The sequence below is a fragment of the Chrysemys picta genome, chromosome 1 (assembly GCF_011386835.1).
Source record: "Chrysemys picta bellii isolate R12L10 chromosome 1, ASM1138683v2, whole genome shotgun sequence".
NCBI lineage: Eukaryota > Metazoa > Chordata > Testudines > Emydidae > Chrysemys > Chrysemys picta.
Window position 1 is genome coordinate 118,521,811 of NC_088791.1, and position 23,541 is coordinate 118,545,351.

Below are 23,541 nucleotides of genomic sequence, written 5' to 3' on the forward strand. Positions count from 1 at the left end.
CGTTTTCACTTCCAGTTGGTTTTGATGATTATAGTTTGTCTTTGATGGTTTTCCATTGACTTTTCTGGGTTGACACCAAGGCAGACAATGGAGCACTATACATTATGTAGTTGGCTAGCCGGAAAGGGGGGTGATAACTCCCTCCTTCCTGAATAGGCCCTCACCAAGACATATGATTCCTTGGTGATTCACTTTCACTCCAAGACTATAAGGGCATAATTTTGTGTAGAGTTATAATATTGTGTAGAGTAGAGTTATTCCTTAAATATTACCCATAGATGCACCTCACAATGAGTGAGTATTGATAAGTTAGAAGCTTTCAGTAGAGACCTCAGACACTACCATTTATTGATAAATACCATGAAAATAGTGTGTTATGTGCTGTGAGTTTGTCTAGGGAAGTACAAGGTAGCCTCTGCACTGGGTTACTGTAGATGATCTGTGCCTAAATTTGACAAGACAGGTTGTGACACAGAAGCCTCTACATTAGTCCACTGCAAAGGCTACCTTGTATTTCTGTAAATTACGTTGCCTGCTAATGCACTAAAGGCAACCTGGGATTGCCAAGTCATGGGGAAGGCCCGGCCATGGTCTGTATGTCAGCTCTATGCCCCTAGAGAACTCTTTTTGCTCAGTTGCTCTTCTCAGGGACAGCAATGCTGGCTTAACGGCCACTCTGCAAAAAGTCAGCATCACAATATAGAATATGGGCTTATACTTTTGTCCTGCTGAAGTCAGACTTATTTCCTTTATTGAAGTATTAATGTATTTCCTGATCTCTCACTCCAATAAGCAGGTCACTGATTTCAGACTACAGGTTTAATAGGATTTCAAATTCTAAATGGTGCTTTTGGCTGAAAATATGAGACCTACTTTTATTTCCTCTTCTGTAACACTTTGCTTTATATCTTTGAATTTTTTCCTTTTGGCCTGTTTTGCTGGGCTGAGATAAAGATAGACAAATTATTCCTCTCACCCCAAACCCTGCGTTAGAATTTAAAGTTGATGCTTTATTTAGCTGCTGCCAGATTTGTTCATGGTGCAAACCCAGCTCAGGAGATGTGGGCTTGCAGTTCAAGTTTTGCCTTTAATCTTGGAGGAAACAAGCCCCTTGTTGGTTGAGAAGAGGTATGGTATGTAAATGAATGAAACCTTATGTTGAGAACACTAGGAAACCCTTCCATAACCTGCGGAGGGAACAGTTCCAGGAGTTGCTGTCTCTGGGCACCTGTATGGGTTTGGGATGCTGCAATTGGTCACTCTGAGTCTGTTTACCACTCGGTCATTGGGTTCTCTTTAGCAGGTGTAGTGCAGGGTGGGTGGTGAAGGTGTCTAGTGGACTAAATGCATTCTGCTATAAGGAAGGAAAGATCAGAACTCTCTGTACCAACCCATTGGGCTCTAGTCCCTTCTCTGAAGAGAGGCAGGGCAAATGAGCAGATTCCTTCTCTTCCTCTCCCTACCCTGCTGGGTTTTAGTCACAAAGGTATGTGCATGGAGAGTGGGATCATTGTAGATGAGGTAAGAAATGAGTTCTGGGGGATTCTGGTCATTGTAACATGACTGTATGTGGGCTGGAAGGGTGTTGGTGTGAGATCCCTGTACTAGCTGTGGATAAGGGGACTGTAAAAGAAAGGATAAATTGATCCATTAAATTGATGTCAGCCTTTTGTTTCTCATTGGGATTGGATAGAATTTCTGTATACAAAGTAAGTCACCTTCCATGTTTAGTAAGACATATAGTAGGAAGTGCAGAAGCGTAGGTGGTCCTGTGACGCAAGTACAGCACTGGGTGTTAGGAGACTGGAGTTTTACTCCTGGCTGACCACGGAATCACTATGGGACCTTAGCAAAATCACTCTCTCTTTTTGTGCCTCAGTTTGCCAGTGTGTAAAATTCAGACAATTCCTCAGAAGTGTTTATTTCAGTATTGTTTGCAAAGGGTTTTGTGAGCCTGAAGAAGTTCAAAGCATTACTGAGGATTGCTATTGTTTTATGTATTATGAGTTGCATAAATGCTGTAGTGACTGGCGATTCTTCTCCTACTTGTGTTATGACCTGTCTCCCATTATAAGAGCATGTTTCGTTCTCCAACCTGTCAACGTGCCAATCCAGAAAAATATTATGCTCTGTCACAGTGGCAATTCTATCACTTGGGGGCATTATCCCACTTTAAAAAGGTGAATATCTATCAGAGTAAAATAGATGTTTCTTCATCTGAGTTATGCATCCTTCACATCAGATAGGTTGACAAAATAGATCTTCCAGGAATGGCTGTGGGGGCATTTGTTCCAGTGCCCCAGATATATACATTGCATCTGTGCCCAGTAGGGCGCTCCAAAGCAGTAATAGCCTATCAGTCACTTTCAAGAGTGCGTTTACTTGATGATCCGATGTGGAGCAACAGTGATTTGTAGTGCTTCCACTAAACTTTTGACCTAGAAATGCCACTGCTTTGTCAATAATTTAGAAGTAATGGAAGACACACTTTCTGCCTCAGTTCCTGTCTATTCTGCAACTTAATTTAAGCCTCCAGTTTTTATTCAGATAGCTTATTCCATTAGACATTACAGTTCCTTAATCTTTTCTTAAAGGCTGTACCATTAGTGGTTACTTGCACATTATAGATCATTCCTCTGCATATGTTGCCATTACTTAAAGTGCTACTTTTCTTTTTATTTAATAATCTTTATTTTTTAATTATGTTCCCATTTTATTTCATAAACTGATAAACTTTCAAGGCTGTTATGATCATCTAGTCTGACGTCCTGTGTATAATTTCACTCTGGCATTCCTGTATGGAGCTCAATAACTTTCATCTCAACTGGAGCATATCACTTAGAATGACATCCAATATTCAAGTTTCAATATTGTTGCCCAGCGCACTCTTACTTGGCAGAGAGTTTTTGTCGTCATCTGCTTTCTGACTGCTCTTAAAAACTTGTATCTGTGTTGTGACCATTTTAAAAATCTAAATAAACTATATGCAATCATGCAATCAATTTCCAAACTTGTTTAAAGAGAGACATCAACCTAATGGTTGATCTGGTCAGAATGTTCAGAATAAATCACATTGTTCTAAGTAGTTAATTTCTTTTAATCTTTTCCTAGCTGTCAACAACAAATTGAATAAAAGATGCTGGTAACTGTCCTTGAAAAGGTGTTGGGTTTGATGCCACATGCTTTAGTTTGACATGTGGGACACAGCCATAGCCTTACATGTACTTCTTTGTTTTTCCCTTTCAGTCATCAGGTACCAGTATTACAGTTGATATCGCTGTTATGGGAGAAGCTCATGGGCTCATTACCGACCTTCTGGCAGATCCTTCGTTGCCACCTAATGTGTGTACTTCCCTGAGAGCAGTGAGCAACCTGCTGAACACGCAGTTAACCTTCCAGGCTATTCATAAGCCAAGGGTTAACCCTTTGATGTCCTTCAGTGAGAACTACACCTGCTCTGACTCAGAGGAATGTCCGGAAAAAGGAGAAAAGCTGACTATTCCCAAGGTATGTGCTAGTCTACATGTTGGCTATCACAGTGAATTTATTCCAGCTCCGAAAACTTGACTCCCCCCTTTTGGTATAGTATTGCATGGTTGGGTGTATTAATGGAGATTTTTTCCTCACCTTCTGAAGCATTAATCTTTGACTTCTATAAGAAGCAAAATTAAATGGACTAATGTTGTGGTGGTAAGACAGTTACTATTCCTTCAGTGCTCAGACAGTTCAAACCTGATCCTTCATGCAACTTTAGAAATGGACATTCAACTCAGGATAATTTACATACTTGCTATTCCTGTTTCTTAGTAGGTGTTTGAAGGAGTTGGAGTAAGGGGGACCGGGAAGAGCACAGCTCTCTCTCTTTACTATCAGAAGTAGAGGGGAGCTCTTCCTAGTCTCTCTGACTTGGGGGAACTCATCTCTGCTTCCTCCTTTTACTTTAGTGCTGAAAACTCCCTCTCCCCTTTCAACTTTTACCAGTGAGTGTTGGTAGCAAGTGATGTCATTATGCGTCATTAAGCAGGAGGGAATGAAATGGTGAGATCAGTGCACTCTTCAGTTCTAAAGATCAGAGTTCAAATCTTAATTAGAGTTACAGGTGAAATGAGTTTGATGTTCTTTTCTTAGTCCCTTAGCACCTGATCCAAAACCCATGGAAGTCGGTGGGTATCTTTATTCATTGACCTCCATGTGCTTTGGGTCATGCCTCAAATGACCATTGTCCACTTGAAAAAACCACCACACAATTCCATATAGTGGACAACATTTGCACAAGAAAGGTCTCCATTGCTCAGTCCTCAGTAAGGACTGAGTTGCACTGGCAAAGCTATGTATATAAAGACAAGGTATTAACACATCTAAACTGCTTTTTTTTTCATACAGTAGCTCGAGCAGAGCTAGCATGAGCTTGTATAGCCAGGCTGGGAGGCTCGCTCCCAGATGCAGTATAGACATACCCATAGAGAAATAATGAATGCTTGGAGGTAATTTAAATTGCCAGGTAATCCACTCTGACATATAAAAATTTAGTAATATTGCCATTAGCAGCAAGGCTTATATTTTACTTTGGGAACTAAGTAAAACAATTCTGTGTTGTTCTGTTCTTATCCTGTACAAATAATTTCTGCTGCCTACAGTAATGGAGGCAACTGGTAATCAACTTCTATATTTTATAGGACTTTTAATATGCCTCTTTCACTTTTATAGAGCTTACATTTCCTTTAATTGAAGAAAAATTAGTCCCACTGAGCCCTTTTGCTGTATATATTCTATATAATGTAATAGCTCCTATTGAAAACTCAATATTCATTGGCCCAGATGACTGCAGTAATGGTGATATTTCCATATGCATAGAATAGTAGATATTAAGATATCACTGTGGATTGGCAAGTGCTGAATTTCTTGGGAGGCTCTCTTGTTACTCTGTAACAAGGTACTTTAGATACAAACTAACATATTTAGATAGTTTTGAAAAAACAACATATACAGCAAACACATCATGTATTATAGGCAGGGCTGAAGGATTGCTTATTCTTAAGGTTGCCTGACACTTGCCATTATGAGACCCTGATTTCAGTTGCTTATAACTTTGCAAAACTTTAACCATTTGGGCTGAAATTTACCATGCACGGTCTCTGCCTCAGACTGAATCTGTTGATCCAATGGCACAATAAGCCAGTGACATCCACTGTAGATCCTTACAAATATGTATATAGTTAATTTTTTTAGTACTTCTCAAACTGAACATTCTTCACGATAATTAAAAGCAACAAATAATATAAAAATTCAACATCTGCAACATAATGATGTGACCACTTGTATATCCGCAATAAAAGTGACCCCACAAATAACAGTAATCCCCTAATCAACTCCACCCATTCCCTCAACCTGCCTCCTCGCCAGACATCTGGGAAAAGCCCCATCAACAAGGATCAGGTAGAGAGATATAAGGAGCATGCAAGACAATCAGATAAGTCAGGAAAACTCTGCTGCAAGCAATCCACTAGAATTTCTCCCCACCCCCTTGCCTTGCCATGAAATATTTTTGCTAGTAATTTTTCTTCCTTTTTGCAAAAGCATTGTGGAAGATTGTGTCCCATCACGTAAATGTTTGATTTTCATGGATTGTCTTCAATTTGGCTGGATAGAGCAGAGAAACCTGCTGGGGGATTTTTGGCGGGGGGGGGAGGGGCGAAGAGAGGGGTTGTTTTGTTTGTTTTGCTTCCTTTCCTGCTTCCTATCTCTGATGTCAAAGAATGTGTGGCTGCTATTTCCAACTCTTTAAGCAACTTGCTAGTGTGACTTTGGCCAAGTCACTTAGGGCTTGTTTTTCAAAGGTGCTGAGTTCCTTAACGTTGACTCCAATGGGACCTCTGAGTGCTGAGCACTTCTGACAATCAGTCCCTTGATCTTTCTTTGCCTCAATTTCCCCATCTGTAAAATAGGGCTTATGGCACTTACCCACCTCACAGGGTGTGTCAAGCTCAATTACTGAATTGACATTTTAGATCCCCGATGAAAGGTGGTATATATAATTGCAAAGTATTATCTGCTCTAGCGCCTACGGAAGAGTCTGCCTCCAGGTCTACTCAGGCGAGTGTCATCAACTTGGACCACAACAACATCTGCCACAGGTTTACCTACCTTGGAGCCTGCACCAGTGAGAAGAGACCGCAGTGGCAGCATCAAACCTCATGAATCTTCTTCATCCAGGTCAGAAAACCATTCTGTTTGTATCTTTAGGAGAACTTCTTTGGTTTTCTGTGGGCATGTAGGTGTGTAATAATGTCTTCTCTTGGGAAACTGTAGATCAGAAATTTGAAAGAGTTCCCATTCCAGGTTTGGGGGGTTTTGTTGTTGTTGTTGTTGTTTTTTGTTTTTTAGAGAATTAAAACCTTTATATTAGGCCAGATTACTACAAACACAAATTCAGCAAAGTTTAAAAGCCAAAAGGTTCAATGAGTTGCAAAACCAGAACTTAAAAAGATGATGTAAAAAAAATTATCTATTAAAGGTCTTTGCTAAATTCTTCTTCTATATCGTTATACTCTTTCCTCTGCATTTTCTGAGCAGATAGTTCTGATCAGGGGCGGCTCCAGGCACCAGCACAACAAGCAAGTGCCTGGGACGGCAAGCCGCAGGGGGCGGCGTGCCGGTCGCCGTGAGGGCGGCAGTCAGGCAACCTTCGGCGGCATGCCTGCAGGAGGTCCGCCGGTCCCGCGGCTTCAGTGGCAATTCGGTGGCGGGTACGCTGAGGGCGCGGGACCGGCAGATCACCCGCAGAAATGCCACCGAATCTGCGTGACCAGCGGACCGCCCACAGGCATGCTGCAGAAAGCCACCTGACTGCCGTGCTTGGGGCAGCAAAAAACATAGAGCTGCCCCTGGTTCTGATGATTGATTATAAGTATTTTTAAATGAAATATACAATTTCAGACATCTGACAATAAGAGCATGAAATTTCATGGTGTGTTTTAGTGGTTCCATTAATATTATTATTTCAAGAACACCACAAATGTTCAAGGAGCTCTACAGACATAAAAGAAGATAAGGTCTCAACCTTGAGCTTTCAAGCTAACTCATTCAAATGTAATGCAAACAATAAAAAGTCATTTGCAAAAGTGTAAGCAGACAACACCACAGAGGAGCATAATCTTGGAAGGCAAGGCCAAAGAAGTGGGTTTGAAAGAGGAAAAGAAGAGTATTGAAAGAGAGTGTTCCAAGCATTAAAAAGGTACAATATAAGAACTATGACACAAAGGGAGGAATTAGGAAGGAGAACATTGATTGCCTAGTGCACAAAGCAGGCATGATAGAATTTGAGACCAGAGACATAGGTGGGGGCAAAGATGTGTAGAACCATTCCTTACAGAACATTTTCTAGCACTGTATCCAGGCTAGTTTTCAACGTTCCCAGGGAGTGCTGCTCAACAGGTGCACCATACAATTTTATGTGGGGATTCATAAATTCTTATTACAAAGTTTATAGTTCTGGTATAGAAACAAAATAAAGAGCTAAATTTTCTGTTCATGGCTGTTAAGGCTTCCAAGCTTCCTTGTGCCATCAACATACAACCTTTCCAAATTCCCTCAGTCCCTTTTATCTCATCTTATTAAAGGGCTTATCCTATAAAGGTCTTCCTTTCCATTTGCTGCTACAGGAACAGGATCACAGCAAGTATTTTATGGGGATGGAAATGGTGAGGCCCATGTTATTTGAGGATGCCTGAAGTTTCAGGCCTTCTCAAGGAGGCTGCCACTAGGGGAGACCTGAAGCATTCCAGCTGCAAATAGGATAAAAAGGCCTGGTCTAAACTGGGGGGGGGGGAGAGAGAAGGGGATCGACCTAACATACACAGTTTCAGCTACGAGAATAGCGTAGCTGAAGTCAATGTATCTTAGGTCGACTTACCTCGCATCCTCACGGCGCAGGGTCGACTGCCACCGCTCCCCCATCGACTCCGCTTCCGCCTCTCGCCGCGGTGGAGTACAGGAGTCGACGGCAGAGTGATCGGGGATCGATTTATCATGTCTACACTAGACACGATAAATCGATCCCTGATAGATCGATAACTATCCGCCGATCTAGTGTAGATGTACCCTTAGTAAGGCCATGGCCCTGGCTGTGGTAAAAGCTGCAGAGGGGAAGAAAAAAGATGATCATATTTTGTAGCCCTGGAACCAGCCACAGAGGCTTCCTTGAAAATATCTGGGGGCTGCAGTATATCTTAGAAACCAAGTGACCCAGTAAAGTGAAATATAAACAAGATAGCACCATGTGGAAATCTTTTTCAGCCACTGTTTTTCTGTGATTCATACAGCTTTCTTGATTTATATTGTTGATTCCAGACTCTCACGTAGTATGTAAGCTTCCTAAGAAGGGAATCTGAAGTGAGGGGGAGGGGAGCAATTAAATATTGCTGGTGGTGTTTTTCTAGTTATGTAACTCTTTATGATGAGCCAACTCAACGGGCTATCAATTCTTCCTAAGTTTAATGTCACCAATTGCATAAGGATAGCTCTGTCAAGCCTCCCAGCCTATTGTTTACAGCTCGTCCATTACAGGAGCAGAAGCAATTCAAATTCCCAGAAGAGGAAAGTGAGGCCTGTATGTCTAGCATAACTTAGCCAAACAGATTGGGGCATTTTGCATCAATAAAACACTCCAGAAAAAGTTCTTGACTAGGGAAAAAAAATCTATTTAATGGCTTATTTTTTCCTCGCACTTTATCTGTGTTTGGCAAAGTGAGGCTGGATTGGGAGGGAAAGGAATGTGCACCATTCTGTTATCCTCAAAGCCACAAAAGAAGCAATAGAGCCATTCTGTGGCAGCTCCACAGATCACAGAGTCTGCAGCTTTTGTGCCCCACAACCCCTATGAGCAGGAGGTAGCCTATGTATTTCCATAGTTGTGGGCTCACCAGCTTTGCCTAGACTGCTGCATAGGTTCCAGAATCCTGTGCACACACTTCCCTCTATGCAACAGAAGTGGTGAGGCAAGGTCCTTCCATAGCTTCAAAGGAAAGTAACTTCATGAAAGTAACATCTTAGGGTTCCATATTCACTTCCTCAGAGTCACTTCCTTAACAAGTTAGAAGATTTTTCTAGCTCCCAGCATTTCATTCTCATCCTAGGATCCAAAAACCAGCTGGGTTCATTCTGCCTTTTGCTTCATGATGGATAACTATTCTGCCATCTGAAGTTAGCTACGCCATGAAACAGAACGGAACCTAGCTTGCTCTTCCATAGTAGTAAGATTCCTGTGGTGCTAAGAAGTAAAACAAAAAAATTGCCATAAGATATAAAAAATTCCTCTTAATATAAAATCGCTTAAGTAGTATAGGACCCAGTTTGCTTTGAGGGACCATCTGTTGCCCTATATTCTATGTCAGCATTTAAAATGAGAAGGACTGGGACCTGTTCACCATCTTGTGTTAGAATCTTGAAGCACAGCAGAGTTGGGTCATGACCAGACATTTGAAGGATTAGAGGGCAAAGGCCTTATGGATCTGTGCCCTCATTGTGGAAGAACGCACTGAGGCATCCGTGTAAGCAGGTGGCATGTGGCGGTTCCTTTATTAAATTATTGTGATAAATGCAGCTTTTCCACCTTACAGAATCACCTGGCATCAGGACATAAGAGATACAGAAGTGTCAAGACTGCCATTCTCATTTTCCCTTTTGTTTTTTTCTTTTTTATGGTGCTTTTCAATGATTTTCTCTTAGATCAGTGAGCAGATATCTACAAGTAGCTTTCCAAGAGTCTCTTAGTAGGGATTTTTCTTCAAAAGCTGTATGTGATGTATCTGAAAGGTGCTGGGTTGAAAGCCTTGGAAACTAGAGGCCTCTATTTATCCACAAAGCAGACACACCACAGGCAGCAATACTGCAAGCTTCCCCGCCAGTGTGATTCAATCCTGCTGTGGAAGCTGCATCACTACAGATTGCATTAAGTGGCACCCTTGTTGGCAATCTGAGGAGAAAAATCCAATGGGCCTGATTTTCATGGTCACCAAGGCCCTTTTATACTGCTCCAGGTATGTAAAGAGACCTTAACGAGGTGTAAATTTAATTGAAGCCCACTTTTAGACTGCTTCCACACCATCAGCACAGCATAAAGGAATTTTAGTATAAATTAAATGAAAAGGCCTGGGCACTGAAGTCACTCCTAGCGGCAGTCTCGCCAGCACCAAAGCATGGTTGAGGTAAATTGGAAAGCCAGCTTGGAAGAACCTTACCGTACCAATGTTGTAACTGTGTTTGGCTTAAATCAATGACTTAAATGTCTGGAGTTGTCAGTCCAGCACCTCTCGGCAATACTTAATTCACTAAAAATAATAATTGAAACAGTTGATAATGCAGCCCTCCATAGTAGAGTTTTTTGTTCTTACATCTGGAGTGCTGTGACGATTAACTTCTCTCAGAACTCTGTCACCAAGACCTTTGCATGCAGCAATGCTTATGTAATAATAGTTGTGTGTGTTTGTACTCTTGATCTTACAGCACTGACCCTTGGAACAGCTCAATTCTGATGGCCATCACAAAAAGTAGGTCCTTTTCGGCCTCCTATGCGATGTCTGCTACAAACCATCTGAATTCCAAAAGGCAAAGCCGACAAGGTGAACAGCTATTTCTGGTTTGACGCTTATTTTATTTAGTCAAGCTTGCTTTTCCTAAAGCTGCAGTGTACTCTGGGAAATCTGGTGATTGACACACACACAGCATCTTTTGCTTTCCATCTACTCTTTCTCCTCACCCACATTCCCATAAATTAGACTTCAGTTATTTTCATCATTTAAAAACACAGTCATCTAAAACGCTACAGCTTATAGTAGCGTTGCTGTAGTGTTTTGACCTTTCCATTATAAAAGTTGTTCGTTTCTGTTCTATAACTTCAGTGATCTATGTGCTAAATTCTGCCTTCAGTTACCTCTAGGCAATCCCATTGACTCCAGTAGGGTTGAAGACCAATTGTATCTCATAACATACTTGTTAAACTGACTGTCTGTATATTTTCCATTGTCTTCATTAAGTTTGCCTGGTTATAATAAACAATAGAATTTGTCTTTGTGGGAGATAGGCATAGGCAGCTAATTGTCCTTATCATACAATTATATCCAAATGACAAGAACATTTTAACCTATATGCCTTTCCGTCTGTCATGGAAAAAGTCTAAAAGGCCTTTATTGATGGTCAGATCAAATCAAATGCACATCTGCCAATTTGTGAAGCACAGTTCTTAGACAAGGTTTCAAAAAAAGTTACCAGTAACCAATGAATAAAAGGATCCAACTAGTTTCAAAAGGTTTTTTTTTTTTTAAAAAGAATAAACCTAGAAATTATTTTTCTGACATTGTAGTGACAGGTGATGTTACATAACATCTTCACTCTGTACTGGGAGACTTCCAGATAATGTTTTAGCCAGAAAAAAATAGGGAAGATAACTTCTTAACTGATAAAAACATTTACAATAGAACAGTTTTTTGAACTCATCAATGGTCTATAGATGGCTATCTTACCTGACTTGTATTGGAGTCCAGAAGAATGTTTCCCCATGCTCTCAAGCACCAAATAAAGATTGTTACCATGGCTTTTCTTGCCAAATCAGCACCTTTGAGCTGAAATTTTCAAAAGCAGCCATTGATTTTGGTGCTCAGTTTGAAACAACTTGGGGCTGTTTTTCAGAAGTGCTGAAAATCCACTGATCAAAGGGAAGTATGTGGGACCTGTCTTCCTAGCCTAATGTTGGGCCCCAAGGAATCCAAAATTAGAGATTATTTTGAAAATATAGCTGCATGTTTATTAGATCACCATCAGCAATGTTTGCTAGAAGAAATTGTTTTTCAAATTCAAACCTGGAGCAAACTTTGATAACTCCCCTGAGATGGGTGACATCTTGGCCTATTGAAGTCAATAGGAGTTTTACCACAGACATCAGTAGGGTCAGGATTTCACCCATATGATTAAAGGAAGTTTATAATGGAAATGTTGGCATGATCCTGACCCTACTGTCTAGAAAAATCTGCCACAAATATAGAATCCACACACAATTTAAAGCTGTAGGAGATTTGTGCCTCTTTATCTTTCTTATTTCTCTTCCATCTATCCCCCGCTTATAAAAATGTATAAACAAACTTTTTCCCATTCTGAAAGAGGAAAACTATTTTCATTTTAGAATGATTCTCTTCATTGCTTTTTTTGTAACTCGTTCACTGCTGTTTTTTCACTGCACCTGTTATGCTGCTGTTGTCCTATTAACCTTCCACTGATGTCTCTAGAATGTTATGGCATGCTTGGTACAGGAATGTGTTACAGCAGCATAGCAGATGCATTCTGGGTACAAGTAAAATATCTCAAAAATTAGGTAGCCACCCAGCTGTCAGGTTAATTACATACCTGAATGCAATGCAGTGATATTGCTTACGTACAACACAGGATTTCTAACTGAATTTGTTTAATGCAGAGCTATTTGCTTCACTTCTTTGTGAGGAGCAGCAAGTATGCTGCAAGGGATATGGCCCTTTGGATAAAATGCAAAGCCAAGATCCTTCACCCCTAAGAGCGTTAAAGATCCTGGCACTTTTTGCAAGAATTAGGGGTGTTAGCTCTACTGCTATGGCCAAACTGCAGTTTGGCTAATTACAGACTACATACTGCTTGCCGAAAATTTCCTTTGCAGCATTGGATGCAGACTTCTGCTTTACTTCCTGACCTAAGCTGTTATATAGCTGCTTTGCGCTACTATGTCATTCCTCAGAGGTGGCTGCATTTCCATACTGGGCAAAGAGATTTCTGTGTAGACCGCATGTATACAATATATAAAGAACCTGAGGGCCTTTTGGGGAGAGAAGTTCTCAGATACCACAGTGATGAGTTAGAAGTGGAAGTAGATCGATATCACAATAACAGAGTAGCAGTTATAAACAAAGGGATAAAGCCAAGATGAGAACCTAAGAGATTAAAATAACAGAGATGTAATTTTGAGCTCTCTAGAGAAGAAATGTGCTTCTGCCCTGGTACAGAGAAAAATGGTGGTATCTCAAATAATACTGTGTGATAACTGACAGCAAATTTTGACTTTTCAATGGTCACCATTAAATAAGGTTCCATATTTTTACTCCTTTAAAGTGATAGAGGACATCAAAAAGACATAATGAGGATATATGGATTTCTAGAAAGATGCAAACATCAGAAGCCTTTACTATTATAGTTAATGCTTCATAATCTTAAATCAAAATTATTTTCTAATTCAGAGATGACTGTTTTACCAAAAATATGTTTAGATAGTTTGGCACCACAGAAACGTTCAAACAAGTAAAAAGAACATTTTCTGTAGACCTGAAAATAAACATGATTAAAAAAAACTGGGTGGCTGAGCATGAGAAATATGGCTTAACAGATCTGAAAGCGTGACATTCCCTGTAACCTCAGGTATAGTTTCCAGCCAGGTTGACTCAGCCTTTCATCTTTCTAAAATACACACATTTACGTCCTTGCAGTTTATTGTTCATGAGTCTTTTGTATGAGACTTTAAGGTCTTTTCTGCTATGGCTACATCATGAAGAGTAAGGGTTTGCCTCAATGGTCTTGGCTCAGAATGTCTCCTTTCCCCCTTCTAATGGGGGACTGAGTGTAGTATTGCAGTGCTTTTCTCACTTCTGGCTCCCCCTGCTGGCTGACCATGGTGGGTCTTGCGTGCCTTGGCCCTCCAGTCAAATTACAAAGTCCAAATGAACCCATTCCAGGGTTTACACCACTCTGCCTATGACAGGTAGGGAAACCCGGGCCCACCCACTATGCTGAGTTCCAGACCAGGGATCATATAAATAGCATCTTCACACTGCTCGATTCCAGTTTGTTGCTGCTTCTTCCATGGGCCTTTCCTATTGGGCCCCTTTTAGCTTCACCCTTATATCAGGGTTAACATTCTTAGGTCCTCTCTCTCCCTGCAAATCCAGCTTAAGCAAATCAGCCAGGAACTGACCTGATAAGGCCCTGCATCTCCTTTTATCTGAGTCTGCTGGGCTCTGATTGGCTGCTTCCTTAAGGTCTCTCTAGATAGGCCTAGAGGACCCATCTTCACTGCTTCTTTTCAGTCACTTTGCTGCTTCTTGGGGTGGGGTGGTAGGAGGACCACAGGGCCAGCTGTTGGGAGCCACAATGGCCACATAAACCCTGTCATATCCCATCTGTGCACTGGTTTGGGTGCTGCACTTCATCCCAGAGGTGCTCGCCTCTGCACCACAACTGAGGCAACTATATCTCAGTGGTGGTTGAGCATGTGTCTTCTCTAGTTTCTAAAAATGTTGGAATCCTTTAAGATGAAAGGATAATATATTATCCTTATTTTCAAATATTACTGTTTGGCTTATCACGTACCTACTCATATGTAGAACTCTGGGTTCATTACAAAGGCAGGTAAGCATTTTTGTCTCTACTTTATAGGTAAGGAAATTGAAACGCAAAGATATTAAGTGGTTTGCCAAGAATCAGACAATGAGGCAGAACCTGGAATAAAACCCAAGTTTCCTGACTCCCAGTCTGTTGCCATATACTCTGGACCATGTTGCCTCCCCTTATTTTCCTACTGTGTTCTTTCATTTGTGTATACTGCTTGTATGCCCTTATCAAAGGGGAATATGCCCTAAACATGTAAAGCTAGTAGTTGGCATAGCTCTATTGATTCAATGAAGTTTTGCTGATTTATGCTAGTAGAGTTCTGGCCCCGTGGTGGAGAATTTTTTTGTATTGCTCTGTGTATTTCGGAAGTAATTCTCTCTGCATACAGTGAATTGATATATCTGTATATTGACTTTTTTGAATTGAAGTAACTGTTTTCTCTTGCTAGGTATCCCGCCAAACATTTCACCTCTCACTTCCCCATGCCATTCACCTATTCAGGGAACCCCAGCTACCAGTCCCACTGGCAAAACCTCTTCTGTGCAATTTCCAGACCCTACTGACACTGACACCAAGCAAACCTTGAAACCACACAAGGTTTTAACTTCTACTCAGAGCGCACCTGACCGTTCAGAGCAGCTTATGGGGCCCCCTGTTATCTGTAGCAGGTAAGATGTTAATTTGATACCCATCTGCTTGTTTTTCCCTTTTTCTTACCCATACTCTTGAATTACTTCAGCACAGTATATTGATATAATTTCCCCCACATTGAAGCAGTTCACTGTACACCAGTAATGGTTTAGTTCAATGCTACACAGTATTTTTAAAATTCAAAACAATTAACTGCAATTAAAAGCTTTTACTTATGTTGAGTATGCAGTTTGATTTATAGACAATCGATCTGTGATTTTTTTTAATCTAAATTTTCATGTTAATGAAATGTGTTTTTCGTGCCACACTCTAGTCACAATAACACACACTTTGGGGTCATGTTCCAGTTTTTCAATATACAAACCTTATTTAAGAGATGACAGTCAGCCACCTAGGATTTGGAAAAGCACAGACCAAAGATCCACAGTGGGTCAGTTTTTCTGATGCAGGCAAAAGCTTAAATGCTTCAGATAAACTATTGTACTTGAAATTCAAATGGACTGTCCATCTTCCTCTCCCCTATCCCAGGTACATTTTATAGTTGTGCCCAATGTATTGCTGCGACACTAGCTCTTTGCCTTTAGCATTTTCAAAATGCACAGTTTCTACTACATTACAGTACCTGTAACTAGCACAAAACTAGCACAATAATTAAACTAAAGTCTGCATTGCTGTGGGCTTGGCCTCAAGATGGACTGAATGGATTATATACTTCCAGAGGTGGAGACAAATACACAGAATAGTAATGGTAGTTAATATTATAAAGAAACAATTGCAATGAAGAAGTCTGTTGCTACTGCCAAATATTACAAAACAATGTAGTAATAGCATACTTTAAGTAACGCTTAATTGGTCTCAGAGAACACAGCTTCTAACTTGGGCAGTCACCACCTGGAAGTACTGTTGTTTCATGTCTCCAAAAAGACTTAGTTGAAGTGAAACATGAATAATGGACTCGGCAATGTGTGTCCAATGCAACACTGTGAGAAATTTCACTATCATGGTGTGAAGTGTGTCAACCCTGTTGGAGATTGGCATGAACACAGTCAAGCTCATCACATTGCTAGTTTTGATCTCAGCAGTTACATTTTTGTGACCTGGGGTCAATGAGAAGAGAACACTTTAAAATAGGGGTCTCTTTCATTTGAGATAATGTTGGATTAGATGGTAGAAAGTGTTGACGTGCTATCTCAGTACCAGGGGTTTAGTTCATTTATTTCTCGAAAATCGTCAGTGTTTTTTCTGACTTATTCACATGACTTTTGATGAGTGCTGTTTTTATTATCTGTTGATGGAGTTTGCTGTGTGTGGAGTTAAGTGGGGACACTCAAAGCTGAGGCTGCGAGTAGTTGCTGTGATAAGTAACTACCTTGTTGGCATGTAGCAACCTTACCTGGTTTTTGAAACAAAACATTTAGGTTTTGGAATAAACATATAGTTAAACTCAACTAGTACCCCAGCCAAAAATAGTGTTGTCAACGCAAATATAAATGCCATCCATTAAAATACTAATAATAAATATCATCATTACTGAGAACACTGTTGCAGAATCATCAGTAACAATAACAATTTACTTGTTACTGGTATACAGATGTCACTTCTGTAGATACAAGCTGAACCCCTAGCACATTATTTATGTACCCACTGCTAACATAAATATAATATATTTAAAAAAACAGCTCAGGGAGACAGATTGGGTTATCCCACAAGAGAATGTCACTTGGAGTTGGTTGCATCAGTAGTAAAATTATTAGTAAAATATTAATTATGAATTATTAATACATTTTCTCAAGCCTGGATATTCAGAGTGTAAGCTACTATGTGTTCGTGGTATATGAGGTAAAAACAATGAAGAAAAGAGTACATAATTATACATTAAACGCAAACAAAAAACTTACAAGAGTTAGTAGCCCTGCTCTCTCACACTGTCCAGCAGTTATAAGGCTGCTGCTCATTGAAGACTGGATCCACAGTCTGATGAAGTCAATGAGAAGACTTCCCTTGTCTTCAGTATGCTCCAGGCTCAGGAGATTAGTGGCATATATTCAGCACTTGGTTTTAGTGCTGCTTGTCTAGGGTACGTCTTCACTACCCACCGTATTGGCGGGTAGCAATCGATTTATCCGGGATCGATATATTGCGTCTCATTAAGACGCGATATATCTATCCCTGAACGCGCTCCCCGTCGACTCCGGAACTCCACCAGAGTGAGCGGCGGTAGCGCAGTCGACGGGGGAGCCACAGCCGTCGATCCCGCGCCGTCTGGACCCCAGGTAATTCGATCCAAGATACTTCGACTTCAGCTACGCTATTCGCGTAGCTGAAGTTGCGTATCTTGGATCGATCCCTCCCCCCTAGTGTAGACCAGCCCTTATACTCCACACCTGAGTGAAGTGTGTCAGGCTAGTTGGCAGTAAAACCATCCAGCCAGCTTTCCTAAATGCTGTAGCGTAACAAATCAATAAGTCATTTAATGTTGTCCACAATTTTGTGGCCCTCATTATTTGGACGTTTACCCAATTTGAATTTGATAAGCACTTTTAAATGGGATAAAACTGATAACGTACATAGGATCTCTGTTTTTTTTAACTTAGGGCTTGTCTACACTTACCGTGGATTGATGCTGTGGCGATCGATCCACAGGGGCGGGGGGTCGATTTAGTGGGTCTACACTTTTGCAATCATTAAAAGATTTCCTACAGACTGTCTTAACAGTATGCTCACTTTTGCCTGCCTTTGCACTCTGTTTTCACTTGATATCCCTGAATTCAGTGCTTAATTTGTGCCAGGGCTGACCCCTGACGCCTCTAAGATTGGCAGTTCATAGACCCTGCATTTTGGGGCTTGCCATGTCAGTTATGAAATTAAAAAAATTGCTTGTAATAGTGTAATTGTGTTATATTTTCAATTTGCTCTTTTGTACTTGTAAACTTAGAAAATAATAAACATATTTAAAAAAATTATATTGGGGTGGGATTCACTGATATGATGTGCCTCCTTTGCACCACACTGGCAATGGCAAGCAGCTCTAAACCCAGCTTAGCTGGCTGGTTAAGCCGCGTTTATGGCTGCCTTTTGCAATACTGGCACCCAACAAAAAATCAGAGCATTCCTGTGAATTTGTCCTTTGACTGCTCAAAGGACAGTAGATTATATGGTAGGGCATAATCCTGTACTAGCAGCAAGGATCAAGAAATGGTCTAGATGACTTTTCCTCTGTAATTTACATGATTCTTTAATGTTCATGTTCTTTGATATTGTGTTCTAGCTGTGGCAGACCGTATAGCCAAATAGGTTCTGGCACTGGTGCGCTGGACAGAGGTGATGGAACAGCACATGCCCTGACCAGAACAGGTAATTTTCTGGTCGTAAAATCAAAAAAGTTGTTCCTCTAAAATGTGGTTGTTGAGGGAGTGTGCAGACACTCCTGTCTTTTTTTTTTTTTAATACAGCAATAGTACATGGGTGAGATCACAGGAATGATGTTTGTATTTCCTTTCCTTTAAAACAGTAACAGTCCTAGGCCAAGACCATCCCCTTAAGACATTGTCCATGCAACGGATGGTTGTGAGTTTCTGAAGGTGTCAACTGTTATTTCAGCAGCCTCCTCAAGTCCAGGGATCTGCAACAGAGAAGAGGATGGGTGGAGATATATCCCTGGCCCCGCCAATTCTGTGGGCAACCTGCAGAAGGGTTAAAGCAGCATAGGCCATATTCACATTACCACGGAGACCCTTCTGTGCCAGGAAATCCCTTTCAAGGCATGGTGATTCTGGCAGGCTGGCTCCATTGAAGCCACGTTACAGCTATGTCTACACTGGCAGCGGTGTGTAGGATATGTGTAACTATACACCTCAGTGAAAAGCAGGCTGTGTCCACACTGCATTATGTAGCTACATGTGTCAGTGAAAGGCTCTGGCAGGAGGGAGGCAGTGGGGAAAGGCTCTGAGAGCTCCCCCCTTTCACTGAGGCAAGGAAAGGCTCTGGCAGAGAGGAAGCAGCTTGGAAAGGCTCAGCAACAGGGAACTGCCAGAGCCTTTTCCTGCTGCTGGAGTATTTCCATGTGGCAGGGAAAGGCTCCTGCAGTGGGAAAATGCTCCAGAAACGGAGCTGCCAGAGCCTTTCCCCGCTGCAGGAGCATTTCACTTCTGAAGTAGCAGTGTAGATGTGAGAGGCACTGCTTGGGCATGTAGAGGGCCGTGTTGTGTACATACCCAGGTATATATACCACAGGGTTCAGGCATGTCTTTATTTTACTCACCTAAGCAGTGTCTTATTGTCTACACTGCTATTTATGCCCATCTAGGGGGGCATATAGTCTATGTACTGTACATGCTGCTGAAAGGAGTGTGCAGTGTAGAGGTGAGTTAGGGATGGGTACAGGCATGTGTCTGGCCTGGGAGCTAGACACGCCGCCTCCAAAATTTTATAACAGTGAGAGTAATTAACCGTTGGAACCATTTATCTAGGGTTGTGGTGGATTCTACATCACTGACAATTTTTAAATCAAGAGTGGGTATTTTTCTACAAGCTCTATTCTAGGAATACTTTGGGGAAGTTCTATGGCCTGTGTTATACAGGAGGTCAGACTAGATCAAGGGTTCTCAAACTGGGGGTTGGGACCCCTCAAGTGGTCGTACGTTTATTACAGGGGGGTTGCGAGCTGTCAGCCTCCACCCCAAACCCTGCTTTGCCTCGCCTCCAGCATTTATAATGGTGTTAAATACATAAAAAAGTGTTTTTAATTTATAAGGGGGGGTCACACTCAGAGGCTTGCTATGTGAAAGGGGTCCCCAGTACAAAAGTTTGAGAACCACTGGACTAGATGATCACAAAGGTCCCTTTTGGCCTTGAAACCTATGAATATAGCAAAAGTTAATGCCTCGGTAAGGTAATTGTATGTTGATTTCCTCTCCATATTCGATATCCAGAAGCTGAACATTATGTAGCGTTTATTGTGTGAGTGTTTACTCGCTAATTTTAAGTGTTAATGATTCAGTAACATATAGACCCTGGAAGTTGCTTTTCAGGCTGTTTATCACATCATTGTACGTGGTAATGTTGTTTTGAAGGATACAGACAGCACAGCAGTATTTTATTCTATAACTTTTTATTTTTACAAGAGTTGGGATAAAATAGGCTTTTGGAAATCCTATAACTTTTTTTCTATCCAGAAAAAAATTCTTTCTAAAATTTTAATACTTTCTTCTATTGCAGACTTTTCCATCAACACCTGTTCTTTCTGTCAGCTTCATTTCTCCGTGTAATTTACACCTCGAACTGTAACTCTTGCTCAGGATCTAGGAAGTAGAATATCTGTATATTTATATCTAGTCACGAAGCTAAATTCAGCTTTCAGATGTAGGTGCTTGGGGTTTTCAGTAACTTCAGGAAGAGCTGGATTCATCCCAGGGCAGCACTTAGTCCATATACGTAAAAATAATTGTGTATATTAAAAATATACCATGCGTGGCACAAAGTATTTATAAAGAGGAATCTGAATAAGCTCTGCCTTAATTCAGTTTTAGAGGGTTAAAAATATGCAATAAATGTGGTCTCACTCTCGGTCACCTCATTTGGCCCATCCTAATATTAGTCCTCAGAGTTTCCTCATTCTTCATTCTGTGGTCCCAGTTTTCAGACCCTGCAGGGGTACCTCTTTCAGTGCAGTTGAATAGACTGTCAGATTTCAGCCCTAGCCAAGCAGCACGTTTGTATGTGAGTCAGAGATCATGTTGGTATTACTCAGCTGGTCAGAGAGAATGCCTTTTAGTAGGGTTTTACAGTTCTCAAAGCAGTCCAATTTGCATTGTAGATGATCCAGCTCAAGCCACCTCTGACTATGAAACCAACAACAGTGACAGCAGTGATATTGTACAAAATGACGACGAGACGGATTGCTCTAAAGAACAGATGCGGAAGGAATCTGTCTGCAGAACATATGCGCCTGAGACTATCATGTTGCACCCTTTAATACCACCCGAGGTAGTTCACAATTGCTTTAAATAATGCTTTCATACTTTATTCGAATACACCTCAAGACACTGTGGAAAGAATGATGCAGTCTAAAGATCCTGGACAAGATTTTCCAAAATAATTGCATAAATTCAGGTCATGTCCACATTTATGTATCTTTTAATAGGTAACCTGATTTTCTAAAGCACTAAGCACCCATTCAAATCAGTGGGAGCTGTTGAGTGCTTAGCATTTTTGAAAATTAAGCCACCTATTTTGATACCTAAATATGGATTAAGGATTCTAACTTTAAGCACACATTTTTGAAAATTTTGCTTGTCAGGTATGGAAATAATCTTGTGTATGTTACCAGTACAATGTGTACAGTCTTTCTGATTAGCCATGTAAACACTTTAATGGCCTAGTAAACCTTGTTTAGCATATACAGTGGTCACCATTAAAAAATTAACATTGGCCAAAGGGTACTACACAATTATTATAGTTATTTCCTGTACTAAATATAGGGAAAGACATTTGTACCTCATATATCATATATTCTGAGACTACTGTTGGTATATGCTGATGTTTCATAGGACCACAGTAGTGAGTTGTCAGTTTGGTTCAAACGAGCAAGAAAATGTTTTAATGTTTAATCAAAATTTTAAAGCCCCTTAAATCTGTGCAATTAGACTAAAAAACTCTCACGAGAACAACATTTCTAGCAATCTCTGCTTCTGGTCAGAGCTGGATATGCCAGAAGAGATTTTTCTGGAGGTTTTTTGGTTCTTTTGTTTCCACTTCCGGTCATTACTTGAAAATGAAGAGCTGTGGGAGAGTAAAGAGTAGGAGGCAGGGAAAGGGTGAGACTTCTTTCAGATTTCAAAAAAGGTTTCTTTTCAGTGTATCTTTCTGAGTGGAACTAGGGAAGCGTTCTTATTTTATTATCTCTGAATATGTTACTTACACATTTCTATTCACTGTAAGACTAGCTTGGAATTTGTTGCCTGAATCCTGTTGTTAGTCTCTAGCAGTCCACAATATGGAAGTAACAAATGAATATGTTTTCTTCTGCCCAATGCAAGTTTTACAATAAAAGTGAATGACCTCTCTGCAGCTGTAATAATCAGACACTGATCTTTTATTTCCAGGATTACCTATCAATTCCAGCTTAACAACAATTATAAAGTAGAAGGGCTAAATTAAGATATGGTGGAAACAAGCGTAACTCCATTGTATTAAATGAGATGGCATCTGCTTACGTCAATGGTTAATTTTGGTCCTAGATTTATAGCGCTTTTACCTCTTTAGTTTGACTTTTCATAAGTCTGTGATCTATCAGAATTCTCTCTTCTAATTCTTGGTGCAGGACAAACCTATCCTTGCCCCAGAGCCTCTTGTCATGGACAACTTGGACTCTCTTATGGATCAGCTAAACAATTGGAACTTTCCAATCTTTGATTTGGTGGAAAAAATAGGAAAGAAATGCGGTCGGATCCTCAGCCAGGTAAGAAGCATGTTTTGTACAGGCGGGTTGGATGTGCAGTCCCAGTGTACTGTGTGTACGTAGACTGATACAGACTAAAATAGAGCTTTAAAAATGTGATGGGCCCTGTAAGTTACAGCAGCATAGGAACTGGGAAATCCTGCCATACAGTTCCATGATAGCAGCAGCTGAGCTAATTCCACAAATCCATTACCATTAAAAGGTCTCCTTCTACTTCCTTCTCCCCCAATCTTGTCTCTTAAAAGAATTGTAAATGCATATTGGCCCACTGTACCTTCAACTATGACTCGAAAAGCTGCTGATGCTGCCACCATCTTCAGGTCTTGTGGGATTTTGCATTGAGTCCCTCACATGAGGCATAGAGGGCCACAAAGAGACAGCTGACCCAAAAGAGTAGGTATGGTCTTCTCTTACATTGCAAATCCTAGTCAAACCGTACATGAGACCAAGATTCATGGAAAAAATCTGGTCCTACTGTCTTGCCCCTGTACCTCACTTTTAAAGAGTCAACATGTTGGCAGTAAATACTTCTGCTCCACCTAATAAAGATCTGAATCAGGTGTAACCTGTTAAGGTTCCTTTTTAACTGCCAACTTTTCATTTGTTCCTCCAAGTAGAATGAAAGTGCTGACACAACCTTTATTTACACAGTACAATTGACACCCCTATAATCATCACCACTTTCCTGGCCAGGCTTTCTTCTCCGTCGTTCACCTCTTGATGGCACAGAGACAAACTGGCCATTTTCTTTTGTAGTGGGATAATGGTTTAGTCAACAGGGGAAGTGTATAATGTATATTCAGGACACAAACCCAAAACAAATTGGGTTTCGACTGATATAGTATCTCTTTACAAAGTAGTATGTGCGGGAGGCTACTGGAAAGCAGTGAACGTGTTAATCAAGTTTAACTGTCTCACATTATACACGCAGAGGTTAAGGTGCTAACCAGCCCTCAGTGTAGCAAACGCCAATTAATGCTAAATCAAGTCCTGGTCCCTTGGTTGTTGATGATTATTCAGCTGCATACAGC

General features: G+C 40.8%; 1 protein-coding gene across 5 annotated transcripts in view; it reads left to right on the forward strand.

Moving 5' to 3' along the window:
* PDE3A (phosphodiesterase 3A) overlaps positions 1-23,541 on the forward strand; it is a 381,070-nt gene that overhangs the window by 317,298 nt on the left and 40,231 nt on the right. For all 5 annotated transcript variants that reach the window (XM_005296584.4, XM_005296582.5, XM_008165488.4 and 2 more), the window contains 7 exons: positions 3,247-3,507; positions 6,059-6,213; positions 10,504-10,619; positions 14,849-15,068; positions 18,320-18,405; positions 20,867-21,036; positions 22,373-22,510. In XM_005296584.4, coding sequence (XP_005296641.3) covers positions 3,247-3,507; positions 6,059-6,213; positions 10,504-10,619; positions 14,849-15,068; positions 18,320-18,405; positions 20,867-21,036; positions 22,373-22,510 — 1,146 coding nt within the window. The remainder of the gene's footprint in view (positions 1-3,246; positions 3,508-6,058; positions 6,214-10,503; positions 10,620-14,848; positions 15,069-18,319; positions 18,406-20,866; positions 21,037-22,372; positions 22,511-23,541) is intronic.